Genomic DNA, 17,177 nt, shown 5'->3' with positions numbered 1-17,177 from the left:
GCAGTTAATCGGAGTATCTCGGTAAACGTCGCCTATCGCGACTAAACGCGGCATCAAGGAGTACTCCAGTCATGCGTCGCGGGGTTAAGGAAAGGGCGTGCTGTCCGCATTGATTTACGCGGAGGAGGATGTAAGCGAGAGAACGAGAGGAGAGTCGCGGCGCGGGGTTGCGAGACGGAAGCGGGAGCGGGGTGGCATCGGGGAGAGGGAGGTCAGAGAGAGAGAGAGAGAGAGAGAGAGAGAGACCGAGAGGACCACCGTAGTTGTAGAATCCGAAGCCACGTGATCGGAATAGTCGATTCCGTCCTCCGCCTTTCGGCCCTCCGGAGGAACCTTTCCTCCCGCGTCCGTCCTGCGATTTGAGTCCCACCCCTGTCCCCCAACCCCTGTTCCTCTCCTGCCCTCTCTCTCTTCATTGCTATTCGTCTCCACCACCCACGCCCGGTCGCGTGGATACGTGGTCGAACCGCCGCGAGGACACCGTATAATTATCGGATGGCAGGTAACTCGAACGCTCTCGCCCGGTTTTAATTGGCCAATTATCGTGGCGCGAATAGATGGTGCCGCCGGTCCAGATAGGCGTGAAACTTTTGGGGTGGCCTGCTCACCGAGCGACACAACGCGACTTTCTGTGACGAATATCTCTTGGCAGGAGGGTGCCAACGCGCGCGCGGATCGGGGGATACAGGGAAAGGAGGCGGGGATGGGAAAAGAGTGGGCGGAAGGGAAGAGACAGGGGGTGCATGGGCATCGAGAAGGGAAGATCGAGGGGGTCGCGCGTCGATATGTGTGCGAACAGCGCGCGCACGATACTCGTACGTGTATTTGTGTGCGGCGGACGGATAGAATCGGGATCAGAATCGGGAGCACGAACGGGCGCAAATTGGTCACGGCTGGTCTGTCCGATCTCCGTGCCGAGCACCCCGCCACCCTTCGTCCCTCGCCCCGCTCGGCCGCTCGATCGCTCTATCAACCCCTCTCACCGTCGCATCCCACCATCGTGCTCCATGTCTATCTCGCCAACTAGCTAACCTCCCGACTCGCGTACCGTTTCAGAACTATTAGGGATCCCCGCCTAAACCCACATCACTTTGGCAGGTGGAGTAATCCACCGGCTCCGGCGTTCACCTGAGCCATAATGACGCGAGGGATGCTCTCTAGCGTTCGATTCGATGATCGACAATAGAATCGCGCTACGATTCTCAACGCACGCGTAATCAATGTGCAAGATCATTCATGAAGGTTTTATAAGTTACGTTTAACCGCCTTTCGGAGACGGAGCAACGCGTGCTTAAGGCAACGGTGCGTTGATATGCATTACATTAGCGTCCTGAATTATTAATTAAGTTTTGGCGTACTACAAATCGAGTGGCAAACAGTGCATGCATACGGAATGCACCGCAAATGACCTCGATCCATCGTACGTGACGCTTACCAAGTACATTAATTTTTTATCTCTTGCAGCAATTAAAATATTGATTTGCAAAATGTCCATGGAGCACAAACGGCGCAGCAAATTTTTGTAAAAATTTACGACGCCATACCTTTATCGCAAAAATTAGGAAAATTAAAATTCATTTATATATTAACTGCGCCAATTGTAGTTAGATATTTTTTTCGATCGCAATTATGCAATCGTGATTATTATGCGTACAAATTATAGCTCGCTACAGCTTGAAGAGAGAAGAGGTATATAACGAACAAAGATTAGTGTCGCGACTGTCGCGACGTCGACTAAATCGGCCCTAAGTGACGCGAGTGAAACCGCGCTCATTTGTTCGCGGATAATTGACATTAAGTTTAGAATGACATTTTCAAGAAAAGCGTCGTGAAAGCGATATTTTTGTAGACAGGAACGCGCAGTGAATTATTACGTTCGTCCGTTTACGTGACAAGATGGAATGAGAAGAGCGTATTTCTACCTTTTTCTGAAGCCGAGAACGCAAAGGGTGTCCAAAATCGTCTCCAGTTTTTTTAGCTGCGGATTTTTCCATTAATTTGAAGCCACCGGTACGTAGCTTGACGAGTTTAACACGCTCGGATGAATAATGCTTCAAGCGTGCAAATGAGAACAGCGACTCTTTGAATTTTACTTTAATGGAATCATCATTAGAAAATAATGTATGAAAATATTTAATATTAAAGCACTGAAGAAACGACGATCGAAATTTTTCTTAAAAAGAAAATTACTTCAAACCTCGGAAAATATATAAATGAAAAGAATAGTGGTTTTCTGGGGTGTCCGTATGTGCAGAACAAGCTGCGATGTATATATAATGTACGTGGCTAACAAAACGGTTGGACTTGATGAATAAAAGGTCTATTATCGCATTAACTACGGCACCCGCGATAATTAGTTTTCGCGGAACATGATAACACCGCGATACCTTCTCGCGCGGCTCAACTACTGCACCGTTACTTCACTCGAGCGCTAACCAAATAATGAGACGGTACAATTGAGAATTAGTCGAGGCACCCTTAATCCAATTTGTCATCCAATGTGATCACCATCATGGTCATAATTTTGTAGGATGGAATATTCACGTTCGCAAACGTATATGCGACGTACGGATCATCTATAAAACTATTTTAAGCTCAATCATATTTTCAATTTCGCGTCAACAACTGATCGCGTATGAAACGCTTAGAGCTTGCTGCATTATATTAGTCGAACATTTATCACCGAATACAGCATCGAAACAATAAAACAGCAATCATTAAAACTGTCAAAACGCTTTACTGTCACAATCTTTTGGTAAAGCGTATGTATCTTTCCAATCTCGCCAATTTCCTGGAAAGAATCGTGACAATAACGGTGTTAATCTCGCCGAACAATTGGTCCCGAGCTAATTTGATGATGATCGAGGGATCGGCGGGGTAGCGAAGAGTAAACGAGAGAGATAGAAGAGAAAAGAAAATAAGAGAGAGAGAGAGAGAGAGAGAGAGAGAGAGAGAGAGAGAGAGAGAGAGAGAGAGAGAGAGAGAGAGAGAGAGAGAGAGAGAGAGAGAGAGAGAGAAGGAATTAGAGTGAAACGAGAAGAGCTGAAGATCACCGGAGCGACGGAGTTGACAGAGGGCGAGAGAGGAAGATCGGTATTGCAGACACATCCGCCGGTTACGTTCGATTGGCTGGCAGGGCGGTAGGCCAGCAATTACCTAAATGGTCGGGTAAACAATATCCGTGCACCGAGTTAAGAGCGGAGCGGCATCAGCACCAAGCTCTCACATCAATCCGTCCGCTCGTCCGTCCGTTCGTCGGTCGGTCGGTTGGCCGGTCGGTCGTTCGGCCGTTGTGTGTTAGTCCTAATTTGATCGCTAGTACCATCCACAACCCGCTCCCCGCATTCGCAGAAGGATGGAAGAGAGAGAGAGAGAGAGAGAGAGAGAGAGAGAGAGAGAAAGATACCTGCGCCCCGTGTACCTACCACGATTATACTCTCCACCCTATACACAGGGAGATTGCTATACACAACCGTTGAAGAGGCCGCGATGCGCCGCCCCCACCGCCGACAACACACCGACGATCATCGTCAAACCCACCGAGCGTTTCGCGAACGCGTATACACGCGGCGAGCACGCAATTCCTCCACACGTTCTGTCTTCCTTCCTTCCTTCCAGAGCGCAACGAATGATGCCCCGATGCCGCTCGCGTGTGCTCGGAGGGAAAAGGTGTTCCTTCATCGGCGCCGCTCGACGGAGTCGCTGTGGTGGTTAAATCAAAGACAAACCACTTTAGAGAGAACCGGTCCGATCGCGGAAAGGGGCGGAGAGACGCGCAAACGAGAAGGGGGTAAGGGGGAGGGGGAGGGTGGAAGTGGTACCTGTGTGTACACAGCCGAGTATCTGACGAAAGCTCACCGCGAGACGTCTGCACGCGACTCGTCCTCGTGTTCGTGCCTCGTCCATTCAGGGCTGCGACGCGCTCATGTAGTATATTACAGTTTCGTTTGTGTGTGTGCGTATATATGTATGTGTGTGTGTGTGTGTGTGTGTGTGTGTGTGTGTGTGTGTGTGTGTGGTTGGGTAAATGTGTGCAACGATGCGCACGCGACCAACACAGAGGCACGCCGGTCCTCGCGGTGCGGTTCTCGGTTACGAGCGTGTTAAAGCACGTGTGTGCGCGCAACCCCTAGCGGAAAACCGTCCGGCACGCCCATTGGCGGCTGACGGCAGCTTTTTGGGTAGTACGAGCGGGGTTAACCACGCCCTGTTGAGGCGGAACAAACCCCCGCTTTCGCCGTTCTACTTGGACCCACGGTGCCACCGCTCTTCGCGCGGCGGCTCTCTCCTCGGCGCTAATAATACACCGATATACCACCAATTCTGCCACCATGGCTCTACGCGGGACTCTCGCGTAGAGTAGCTGCCACGGTACGCGCGCCGCGTCGAGCCACCAAAGACATTGCTAATCGCGCGTCCATGCCGCGAGGGATATCCTAAATCCACGATTTGCCTGACATTGCGAAGCTTCGACAATTCGTCACATATGGTCTCGGAAAGTGCAATTTAATTTATATCCAATCGGTCTCGCGTTCGTCAATTGTTCCACTGTTGCGACGAATGTAACAAATTAGTGACGAGATTGATCGTGTCAGGATTAGTGACGTTCAAGGAAGGAAAGTGGAGTTGCGTTGGATTTACGTTGACGTGGTCGATCACAATCGGTATATAAAAGTGAAGTTCGCCGATAAGAGGAATATACAAACGGTTCTGAGAGTGATTGTAATTTTCGGAAGCGAGGATGAAGGGTCGCGAGACTAGATAAAAGAAGATCGTCTTCTTACTAGCGGGTAATGTGGAGGATGCAGGAAGGCAGGACCGTGTCGCCTTTAGGACCGGTCGTCCTGCAACGAGAGGAAACCGACATGCGTGCCGGTCTATCGTTACCATCGCAGGAAAGGAGACCTGTATTACTCGTACGCACCGGCGAATCCTTTCCGAGATACGATAGCATACGGCAGCAACAGTCGCCGTCGAGCCCACCGATCCTGCGATCTGTCACTGCCGTCGAGAAGGATCAGTACCACGAAACGGATCCGCAGGTCAGAGAGAAAAGGCCGAATGACCAAGAGGAGGAAGAGCAGGATGAGGAGGAAGAGGATGAAGTCGAAGACGAGCGAAACAGGAGGGATGTCGTTGTGGACGAGGAGGACGACGAGGAACAGGAAGAAGAAGAGGAAGAGGAAGAGGGCCAGCCTGAAGGACATCGAAACGGCGGCTACCACGAGGACGGGGACATCGAGGTTGATGTGTGTCGGGAGGACGCCGACGAGAGTAATCCCAGCAGCCCGGTGGATCTCACGGCTCCCTCATCGAGAGGCGTCGCGTCGGAGCAGTTTGTTCATCCGTTCGCCAACCGCGTGCATTCTTTTACCTGTGTGCAAAGTGGTGGCCACGGACCTGCCAGCCATGGGACACCAGTGTATATATCCGGACACGGCGCTACCGGCTCGGCCGTTATGACAGTGTGCACTTCCGGTGGTGTGGCGCGCACCACCACCGGCACGTCGACAGGTAGCATTACTACGACCGCCACAAGCACGGTGCAGACGAACAACAAGCGGTGCCTCGCATTTTCCGTCGAGAATATCCTCGATCCGAACAAATTTACCGGTGGTCGCGTCGTCCATAATCGTGTGCAGCATCGCCGACACCGGCGCGCCGGCAGCGTGCACGAAGGTGAATAATAAGCTTTCTGCTTTCGTCTTTTGTTATCTTCACGCAGCTTCCTAGAGTGCCTGATTGGCGTTCTCGATTAGGGAGCGCTGACATATCCGCGTCACACGGCCGAAACATATCGCGGCTATCTCAGCAAATGAACTAAGAATAACCGAACACGCGTGATGTCTTAAGCGGTGCGTTTTAGTCAGAATTTAATTGGTTGAAACAGAGACAGGGAGAGAGTCGGCCGGTAAACTTGAGTCATTTTTTTCGGAATAAACTTAATCTCTTTGATTTTGACTTGAAAGTAAACCTACCTATATATTGCAGAATAATACTTATTGAAAAATGATGGTATATATAATAGTTCTTCATATATGTATAAATCAATATACTCGCAAATTCGTCTTTCATATAATCGTAAAAAAATACACAAACAAATACACAGACCATTCTCAAAATAAGCATTTGGATAATCAATACATAAAAGAAATGTTTCATTTATGAGCATTGCTTTTAATACGAAAATGGAGTAATTGGATTAATTTATTACCTCGAAAACAAGAAAAATCTCCACAGGAACCCACGCTACACGGTATTATTTGTAGTTGTTTGTAACTGAAAAAAAATCGGTACTTTTCACATCGCTGTCTTCTTTAGAGTTTCGCGCGATCTCTCGAGCAATCTTTTTTCGCGTCCGGCGACTGCGTCTTAGCCCCCTTGATGCTTCACTGGTCCTCTCTCGCTTCTTCCTCGTTCTAACTTTAGACGCTAGAAGGAGGACTTCTTCTCCGACGATCGTGCAATTTTGGGAGCTGTCGGGCTATTTGCGTGTACGACGATACACGAAGATTCCGGCAAAAGTGACGACGTAGGGATATTTCACTCGAAACGTGAGAATGAAACTCTTCCACCGTCTCATTAACGTCGTTCTTGATAATGTTAATACAGCCGCGGAGCAACCGCATAAGCGATATGTATAAGCTACACAGGGTTCAGGTAACGCGATAGGCGCTAATTTATATGAGAGAATATAATGCTAAAATAATTTACAGTGGTAAATAGTCTACACGAGTAGATGCTATTACAAGATATATATTGTCCAAAGGTTACATTAAAATTTTTATATATTTTGCCTGATATAGAATAATTAATATTGAAAGCACAATATTTTACAGAGAATTCATATTTCTTTTAAAAAAATGTCTTACCGCTAACATAATTATAGGATAATTGCAACGTCACAACCGGCGGAGAACTTAATTTATACCCCGATTTATATATATTTGATTCCAATTCTATGCTAAATACATCAATCGCCTGCGTTATTTTATCATAGGAATCGCAAAATCCTCGTATTACATATGTAAACAATTAAGTCGATCCCAATTTCATCGATGTTACATACATAGTTTTTTGTCGCCCCTTCGTATTCTAACTTTGCAACGACGAGGGAAAATCGTTGGTGGATTGGACGAGTTCGGTGACCGTTTGCCGCGGAGGATCCCAATTTCACAGTTGACTTTCGAATTTAATGGAGTCTGGCGGGCAGACGAGAGAAGTGGTTCTGCAGGCTGATAAGGGACGGAAGAAGCGTCCCGAAGAAGGGGTGAAGCGAGGCAGAAGCAGCGACGACGGAGGTGGGCAGGGGTAGCGACCGGGCGACGGCGGCGGCGGCAGCCTGTCGGAGCGTGACAAATTGCTCCGCTAATCTGCGTTAACCAGTCCTTGAACCCCGTCATCGTCGTTCCTTTATCCCGGTACGGGACACCGGATGCTTGCGAAATCGGCATCTCGATGGACGGTCCAGCCCGCCCGCCGTGGCGTCGCGTCGCGTCGCGTCGGCACAGGGCTAAGGGTATTTTTATCATCGAGCGAAGAAGGAGCGTAAGCCAGGAAAAAAAGAAAAAAGGAGAGAGAAGGATGAGAAAAGGACGCATGGATCGATCGCAGCCGTCGAAATCGAGATTACACGATTGTCGGCTCATCCATCTTACCGGGATGGTCGCCGCTTCCCATTAAAAGTGCATCAGACCCAAGCCAATCCGTTTCGACTGCCGCCACCGGGATCTCCGTTCCACCCCCGCCGCCCGGATCCGCCGCATGGAATAATATCGCCGGTTGTTATGATAATCGCGCGGCATCGCGCCGTATCGCACCGCATCGCGTCAAGCCGCCCAGAAAATTGGCTCTTCTGCATCACAATGACTTCTCTCTCTCTCTCTCTCTCTTTCCCGCTTATGTTCTCCCTCTCCTTGCCCCTCCTAGTTGTCGCAGCATCCACGAAAGTCACCCCTCCGAGCATTGCGTTCATGATCCGAGATCCGGGATCTTCCGCTAGATTTCGACGAAATTTATAATTATCTTACGTACGCTTCGGAAACCCTGAGAAATCGCGCCGATCCGCATATCGCTTCTCGCAGCTGCTACATTCGTTATTACGAATGAAAGAATCCCTGTGTAATTAAACACGCGAGTGGGGTTAATTTTCTGCTTTTCAATGTAATAAATTTTAATCGATCCTATTTTACGGATCTTGTAAAAATTATATGTATTTCACAGAGCATGTACTATTACGTATTCGTATTATTATACACGATATTAGAGTAATTACGTTAGAGTATTTAAATATCAATTACATGTTATTATTAGAATTCTGTTATACACATATATCGCAAATTCATTGCCACAAGCAATGGAGGACCGTTAGGGATCTTGTTTATTGCGTATTTCCCAATCGTGCCACTTGTCGTTAAACACTGTCATTGTGTTTAATGAGGAAAACCGAAATGAGATAAGTATTCCCGTGTCTGCTGCTTTGTCGCAGCACGCTGCGATCGACTCCCCCTTGTGTACCCTTAACGTATCCCTTAGGGACTTGGCATACATCCCCGATCGCTTCGCTCGCACATAACCCGCTTGATCGTGGTTAATGAAGAAGATCTAAACGATATGAATGATCTTCCATCCGGCGATTCTACCGCCATAAAAACGCAATGACAGAAACACGATCTGCAGTCGTTAATTTCCTAATAAACTCAATTAATTTCATATCGTCGCAGCTGTCATACTATTAGGTGACGAAACGACGTTGATAATGCTGCTCTCAAGAAAACAGTTTCACTATTCTTCCAGATTTGCATTAACAAATATACATTACATCTTTTAGGACAAATATGTAATTTAGGACAACATTTTGCACACAATAAGTACTAATATTTTTATTAAATCTAATTTCTGTGGAAATTAAGCATAAATTATACTCAAAGTAGCTCAAAGCCACGACAGTTGATTAATTAATTAATTTCCATTTTGGATATGTATTTCCAATCTCATCATATATTTTTCAATTTATAAATCTAACAATTTTAAGTTGCGTTACATTTAAATTGTTATTAGTTTGGAAAAAATTACATCACAATAATTGAAATTTCATCGCGCTAGATATAGAACGTACTGACATTAGAAATGAAAGAAAAAGAGAGAGCGAGAGGGAGAAAATTCGAAAAGAGATACACTTGGCACACCTGACATTGTCAAAGACCGCGAAATGCTCCGGCTGACAAAACAAAACGCAATCCTCGGTGAAGCGGTGACGAGTGATGAAGTGAGAAGAAGGAGAAACAATATAAATTACGCAATTCAATTAGACGCAATCAATCGGCGCCGACCAGGTATATCTCGATGTGGGGACCACCGGGTTATACGAGAACGGTATATAGTCAGTGGGAAGAAGGCCAAAGAGAGAATCGAAGAGAGAGACGGGGAGATGGGAAAAGGTAGCCGCTTGGCGGCCTGTACGACGGGGCAAGAACGATCGCGCGTTAACGAGATACAAATCCCATTACGGCGTAAACCTTCTCGATCCGTCGCCCCCTACGGACTTCCAACCCCCAGGCACTGTGCTAGGCTGTAGGCTATGGGCCACGAGCCACGCCAATTCGGATAAAGTCCCACTGTCTCCCTCTTGCTTTCTCTCTCGGTCTGCCTTGCTTACTCCATCTTTCTCTGTCTCTTTTACTGCCTTCAACGTACTGCCGACGTACCGTCCTCGTCACTTTCCGCCTATCCTCTCTATGTCATTCTCTTTCTATCGCTTCCTCTCTGTCTCTCTGGTTTTGTTCGGTAGGCTATCCCCACTCGCGGCATCCCAGGGGCACCCCAACCCCTACGGACCAGAGCCAGGGAATATCTGTCCCCGGGACATCTGCGTGCTGATTGAATCTCCAATCTCCTCTCTCATTGAGCGAACGATTGGCCGTTTCTCTCTTTCTCCGTCCTCGCTTTTCTCTGTTCTTCTCTGATTCGCGCTCAAATCGTTCCGTTCTCGCAGGCTCGATCGGCGACTCGGCTGCGCAATGCGGCTCTTTCGCGAGATGCAAGAAGCGATACTTCCTCATGACGAATCGTCTCAGTCACGAATAAGAATTTGAATTAAACATTGCTCGGTAAGCGACACGAACGCATACAGGTCATTAATTGGTTACTAATAGCTAAAATTTCTGCTATAGTTAAAAGATGATACAAAATTATATGCCAATCTATCAGCATATTATGTATATAGAATGTACACTGAAAAGCTAGTAATAGAAGTCTTTAATTAGAAAATATGTTACGTGCTTTGTTATCATATTTTTTCACAATTATATCTTTCGAGAATTTGAAGTCAATTTTCTTTTGGTATAAATCAAATTTCAGCAAATTAAATTAAAGAAACGTAGTACGTGTGTTGAGTGAAGTGAATTTCCGTTAAATCTGTAAGAATCACCTCGTACAATGCGACGTCTACGCCGCAATTTTGTCCCTCGTATAATCAATCCTCGTCATCCGACACCGACCCCGTATCATCGCTTCTCCCTTCGTGATTACCTCTCATCCACGTAACATAAAAGTGATCCCGCGGTTATTATTTTCAGATGGCGACTCGCGGGGCGAGTTCGCCTGCGGCAGCGGCCAGGAAGATGAGGAAGGTACACCGGACACCATCATGGAGGAAATGGAGGAAGACGTTGAGGAGGAAGAGGAAGACGAGGAGATTGAAATGCGAGTCGTGGATCAGGATTCGGGCAGCGTCGGACGGGAAAATTCAACTAGCGGCGGTACCAACACGACTACAACGAACTGCAAGAAGCGGCAATCATCGTCGTCGTCGTCTACATCGTCGAGTGGCGTTCAGGTACAAAACTGTCAGGGTCAAGGTCAAAACGGACAGAACGGCACCAGCGGCAGTGGCGGTAGTGGTGGTGGTGGTGGTGGTGGTGGTGGTGGTGGTGGTGGTGGTGGAGGCGGCGGAAGTAATAGTAATACCGGCGGCAAACCCAGAAGAGCGCGGACGGCCTTCACATATGAACAGCTGGTCAGGCTAGAGAACAAGTTCAAGACGACCAGATACCTGTCCGTGTGCGAGCGTCTGAATCTGGCGCTCGAGTTACAGCTGACTGAGACCCAGGTGAAGATCTGGTTCCAGAACCGGCGGACCAAATGGAAGAAGCAGAATCCGGGGCTAGATGTGAACAGCCCCACCGTGCCGACGACGCCACCGCATCCGTCGCCGTACGCGCCCGCCTTCCTCTTCGCCGCGCATCCTCACCAGCACCCATTGCCACACTCGCACGCGCACCCACACCCGCATGCCCACGTACACCACCCGCCGCCGCCGGTGCCGCCGCCGCCGCCCGGATACTACCACCCGGCGGCCCCACCTTATCCGCCGACCGGACCGACCTTCTTCGGCCATCATCTGTCGGCGACTCCTGCTGCGACTGCGTCAGGACCACCAACCTCTACACCTTCCTCCACCGGCCTGACTCTCTCGTCTCATCCGCATCCGCATCCGCATACGCATCCGCACGCGTAGCGAATTCGGCGATGATACTCTACGTCAACGTCCTCGCCTTTGTAGTCCTCGGCAAGGAAACGGTAGGCTCGTGTGAGTACTTCCGGCCGTGGCAAGAAAAGTACCAGGATATGAAGAAACGCAGACGTACACGTTCGTAGGAAAAAAAAATTATAAGCTCTTATTGGTATCATCCGGACGAGCTCTCGCCAACAATTCGTCATTTCTCCTGGTGATCATTTCTCCTGGTCATCGAAATTGTTTTTTTACCAAAGAGTACGTATCTCCTATACGTTATAAATTAATAAATTGGCCATTTTGAAAATAGCATAAGTTCGTAATTTTTGCAGAAATAGGCAATAGGATATATTATATACACAACGAAAAGACAAAAAAATTAATTTTTATTCTTATTCCGCTCGAAAGCAATTTATAATTAAAAGAAAACATTTAGCGTTTGTTTGTTTCAATAATTTTAATTCCTGGACTTATGTTGTTTTCAAAATACAGATACTACTGAACAATATTTTGGTGTCGGAACCGATTTTTGTTTTATATATACATGTTTAAAAAGAAAATTGTTGGAACCTAATTAAGTATTGAATTGGATGATGGGTGTAATGTTTTCGTTTGTTGGATCGGGGCGCGTAAGCGCCCCCAATGTTATATTTTGCCTTCCCGTTGCGCACGTGGAACGACTCGATAGCATAATCGGTTTACGTAGGGTGACGTTCAAAAAACGTATCATTCCAACGCGACACAAACATTTAAATTCCATGAGTATTTTCCTCCAAACGTCGAGCTTTGGACTAGTAGTGAAGAGAACAACGTCTTTTTTAAAACGTACGCACTCGTCTCTCAAAAGGTAACCTGACATTTGACAGAAGGTGGAATAGTAGAAGGCGGAACTTCGTTAAAAAGTTTTGATTGCTTTTGCTTCTCCAATTTGTACTCATCGCCTCTCACTTTTGAGCTTTGCGTAGTAAAAATTAAACAGAGTCGTAAATTATTGTCCGGAACTGGCGCGCGAGTAATTCTTCATCCAATAAAAAAGACTTCGGTACTTTTCTCCAAGTAAAGTAGAATAACACGAACACCCGAGTCCTTGTCGTTTTCTCACCTTTGTAATATACTCCGTTCGTCGCCGCGATTAAGCGACGGAAGAAACTTGTCTTAAAGGGAAGTAGATTTTATCAAAAACGCTCTTATATATATAGCAGTAAGGTGCGTGCGTGTAAATGAATACGCGAGAATGCATGTGAGAGTGCAGCGATTGCAATTGTCGAAAAAAAAATTAGTGAGCAATGTTTCGTGCTGATCGCAAAAACGAGGCACATTCGGAACGTAGCGATCGTTCCTGTGTAAAATAAAAATCATACGTTACGCTCGTAAAAACCTTCATCCAGTGTGTATAGATACAAATAATCCCTGGTACGTGCGACAAGGATAAAGATCGATTTTGCTTACCACACTCGAACCGTCGTGTTATAACGACAATATCTCGTATTGTTCACGGTCCGCGTTTGCCATGGGACAATTCCGCTGCCGGGTGAAGTTACAAATTTTATCTTATCCGCTGTCTAATGCCATAATGCCGCTACAACGATTATCATAAAGTATTGAAATCGATGCGATATCAGCATGAGTTCAATTTAAATACAATAGAGTATATTTTATTTTTAAAATTTATTAATTTTTCTTTGCTACGAATAGATACAAAGAACAAGTATAGAGACATTTTCCTCGTTTAAATAAAATCGAGAATCAAACTTAATTCCGGTGTTTCACGATACACTAATCGGCACATCGAAATCAAAATCGATTTATCGTTACCCAATAATTTTTAACTTTGCGACACTTTGATTTTTACAGCTTCTGCAGAAACGTTTCTGCAGAAAAAGGGCCATAAGTTCAATTAAGGCGGCGCTGAAAGTCAATTGTTCCGTATCTCTCTGAATCTTAGGGTCGTAATTGCTTTCCTACCTTCTCTCCCGCAGCTCGCCGATTACGTTTTTTTTCTTTATCAGCTCTTAACGAGCGGCGATCGCTCGTCCGTCGTTCTCGATAGCGCGGCCCGTCTGATTTCGAGCACGAGAGAAAAGTGGTTCTCGTTTTTGCGGAAAATTAAAGGCGAAACGCTACGAAGGGAGCCTCCGAGAGGAGGCGAGCGGGAAGACGCGCTAAGTGAAGTGAACCATTAGACGGCCGGATGTTAGTTCTGCGTTATTCGTTCTTTGAAAGACACAGATCTTCGCAAAACCCGCACCGCGGTCTTTTACGCATAATTCCGATCATATAACGCCGCCTTGTTCGCGGTTTCCAGAGGCAGCCACGTTCAATTGACGGAAAATTGCTCGCGCCTTGCTTTGATGCTCAAATTAGAAACTACCCGGTCGGGCTGCGCGACACGCGTCGTCGCGCGTCGGCGAGCTGGCCACGCGCTTATGTACATCTTAATTATGAATTGAAGATAAAAGCATCTCTTTACATCAACAGCGGACAAAGTGACTCCTACGCTTGTTGTTAAATGTTATTTAAATACTGAAGCTAATCAGCTATGAGAGTCCTTTGCTATTGGACCGAGTGAAAGATGACAGAGTCTTTTTAGAAGAATAATTTCTCGTTTTATACGTAAATAAAGGTAAGTATCGTTTTGTAAGCTGTGAGGAACATGGATGTATACACTTTTCCATTATTGATATAAATTATAAATTTAAAAAAGGACATTTAAACGGGCATTAGTCAAAATAATTTCTCACGTTTATTCTGGTTTGGTAAAGAAGCTTAATATAATATATTAATAATATTTTATAACAACGATCAATTTTGAACAAAAAAGCAATTCGAACGAACTTTGAAACTTACTTATTCTTTCACTATTATATTCTCATTTGGACTCTTTCGTCGGATCTTCTGTCGAAACGACGGTGTTGTCGAAGCAGGAGTCAAAAGGAAGTTAAATCGACGCGAACGGGAATACGAAAGGAGCGACGGGGATGGGAAAGAAGACGGATCCGAGAGAAGGGAGAGATGATCCGAGGGCGCTCGAAAAGGTAGGAGTGGCTGTCGGTCGGTCGCCGGACGATTCTCTCGAATTAATTCTTAGGGGTGGATTTGGGAAAGGGGCTGCTGTGTGCCGCCGCCGCCACCGCCTCTGTGGGGTGTGAGTAGAACGAGTGGACCGTGAAATAACCAACCCCCGCGCGACACTCGCACTCCCCGAACGTTTCGAACATCGACAGTGGCGTAACTTCGTTATACGTTTCTACGTGTCGCGAAAGATTTCTTTTCCAGAGAACTCCCCCGCCCCCCCCCTTTCTCCCCGGTTTCCCTCATCTTGCCTCTGCAGTCGCAGTCGACGTAAGAAGCATTTAATTAATGATAAACACCGCGCTCGTTACGCTCGCCGAGCGTTATGCTCTTAAGTAGCTACGTCTGGCAAATTTATTTCCTCTGCTTGAACGTTGTCGCGGAAATTATCTTAATCGGTCTTAATCTAGCTATTAATTAGCTCTATGTTCAGTTTACAGAAATCTCTTAATTGTTGCTGTAATTATTCTGAAATATTTATGGAATATCGCATGGAGCGCTCCAGTCTCAAATATATCTCAAATATATATATAACGTGTTAATATCTCTACCAACTTCCATTTAGTTTGATTGCTTCGATACGCTGAATATCGTGAAATTACATGACAAAAATAAATCTTTGAAACATTCAGTAATGATTGAATTACAAATCTATCAAAGTATATAAAAACGATTTGAAAAATAATAGAACGAAATCTTTTTATTCCTTCGTGCTATGAAGACTTGTATTTTACGGATTATTCTAGAGAGTATATATTTTAATGAATCGGATGTGTTAATTCGCGCGATATCGTCGCGCGGAAGAGAAATAACTCTAATCTGAGCCGAGCTGCGCTCTCGTAGCGTGAACGTTGACGGGTTAAACAGAGTTGTACCGCTCTGTGTTCTCGGATTCGTATGGGGATTACTCGCTTGAGGTCGTGACACCACACGCACCGAGAGCAGCAAGGCACGCCACTGCAGTCAGTCCATTCCAGTTAAGCGTGTAATAGTTCAATAGCTGTCGCAGCCGTGTCTGCGAATACGCCGAGACTCGCTACTGCGTACCCTACGCGCATAAACGCGTATTTATACGAGCGTTTAATCGCGCATTACGCCCTGCGGTATTTCTCTATACTTCTCCTTCCTCCCCATCGCTGACGAAGCAAGGAAAATATCGTGATGAGATTAATTTCGATTTTTTTAAACGTTGAATTGCTGACGCTCGCGTGCAACGATAGATATTTAGTAAATATCTATCGTTGTAAATTTTCAGTTAGTCACATTTACAGTATAAATCATCTTGTGAATCAGATTTTCTCTTACTCAATTGTTTTTAACATTCTAACGGTTCTTGTTTTAATGAATCACGTTAAAAGATATCTTGCAGCACCCTATTTCTTAAAAACTTCAAGTTTTACATTTATATTTTGTACTTTTTCTAAAGTATAAAAATGTTGGATATCCACCTCTTTTTACAATCATTGTATTCCTGAATAATTTGAAGCAAATTTCTCTCTAGAAAAATATATATACTTGCACTGATTTTTTTATGTAATACTTACGAGCGTACGTCATGTTCAAGATCTCCCTCCCCCAACTTTCGCGCGGCGCTTTCATGCACTTTAGCTTAACCGGGAGATAAAAGCCGCTTCTTACCGGAACGCCTCGATACGCCTCCTTCCATCAAGTATTCGTAGTTAAATCGGATAGCAGGCCGCGTAGACGAACAAAAGCCTCGACGGATCGATCGATCGGCGGTGAGCCGTTATCTTTCACGTCCGCGCTTCTCTCTTTCCTTGTTCAGCCTCTGTCACTCTGTTTTCTGCCATCACCACTGGAACGTCTCTCGATTGTCCTAGGTATCACGGTTACAACGTACGTACGCGCGTCAGGGGAGATCAACGATTATGAGCTTGCCAATTCGCTTTTTCGCGCGCCGTTAGTTTCTCATCAGTTCGCCTTCGCGTCACGCTTGTTATAGCTAAATAGAGCCTATACAGCTAAGCTGTCCTCTCTGTCTCTTTTTAATCATATTTTTATTTAATTTTATTTAAATACTAATAATACCAATAAACAAGAAAATATAAAGAATGCATTACATTTTTGCTAGAAATAATTGATTTCAAGTTCTCTAAAAAATCTATAGAAATAAATATGCTTGGAATACTCTTTAAATAATGTATATATTAACAAAATTGCAATCTCCTTACAGTTTTCGATAATTGTGCCTTATTTAAAGGATTAACTTTTAATTTAAAAAAAAGAAGGATATTAACACCTGTTTAAATCTCTATGAAAGGCGTCTGTTAATTATCTAGCTGTTTTGATAATTTACTTACTTTTAGCGTTAACGAGATCAATACTAATTAGAGCAAATTATTATCTAAATTCTTGTTCGTTATTTGCATTATATCTACGATACTGTGCGACATGGAAAGAAACAGAAAATCATTATACAATTGCTTGACTAGCTGTCAACATCATGGACTCTTTAGGAACACTAATCCAGACGAAATCCAATAAGTGATTATGATAATTAACGTCGCGTACGTTCGAATACACCGACAATAATGTACATATACATTAGTCCGCTTTATTTGACAGAGAG

At 45.5% G+C, this 17,177-nt stretch overlaps 1 protein-coding gene across 1 annotated transcript; it reads left to right on the top strand.

Annotated features, from left to right (window-relative positions):
• Positions 1-4,338: 4,338 nt before the first annotated feature.
• Positions 4,339-12,898, top strand: LOC139769723 (uncharacterized). Its single transcript, XM_071701027.1, has 2 exons — positions 4,339-5,679; positions 10,578-12,898. The coding sequence occupies exons 1-2, from the start codon at positions 4,794-4,796 to the stop codon at positions 11,516-11,518; spliced, it is 1,827 nt and encodes a 608-aa protein (XP_071557128.1). The 5' UTR covers positions 4,339-4,793; the 3' UTR covers positions 11,519-12,898.
• The last annotated feature ends 4,279 nt before the right edge of the window (positions 12,899-17,177 follow it).

Source organism: Temnothorax nylanderi, unplaced genomic scaffold, assembly GCF_030848795.1.
Source record: "Temnothorax nylanderi isolate EJ_2023f unplaced genomic scaffold, tnyl_v1.0 TNYL_tig0024_pilon, whole genome shotgun sequence".
NCBI classification, from domain to species: domain Eukaryota; kingdom Metazoa; phylum Arthropoda; class Insecta; order Hymenoptera; family Formicidae; genus Temnothorax; species Temnothorax nylanderi.
Note: the sequence above shows the minus strand (reverse complement) of the source record. Positions and strands in the feature narration are given on the sequence as shown.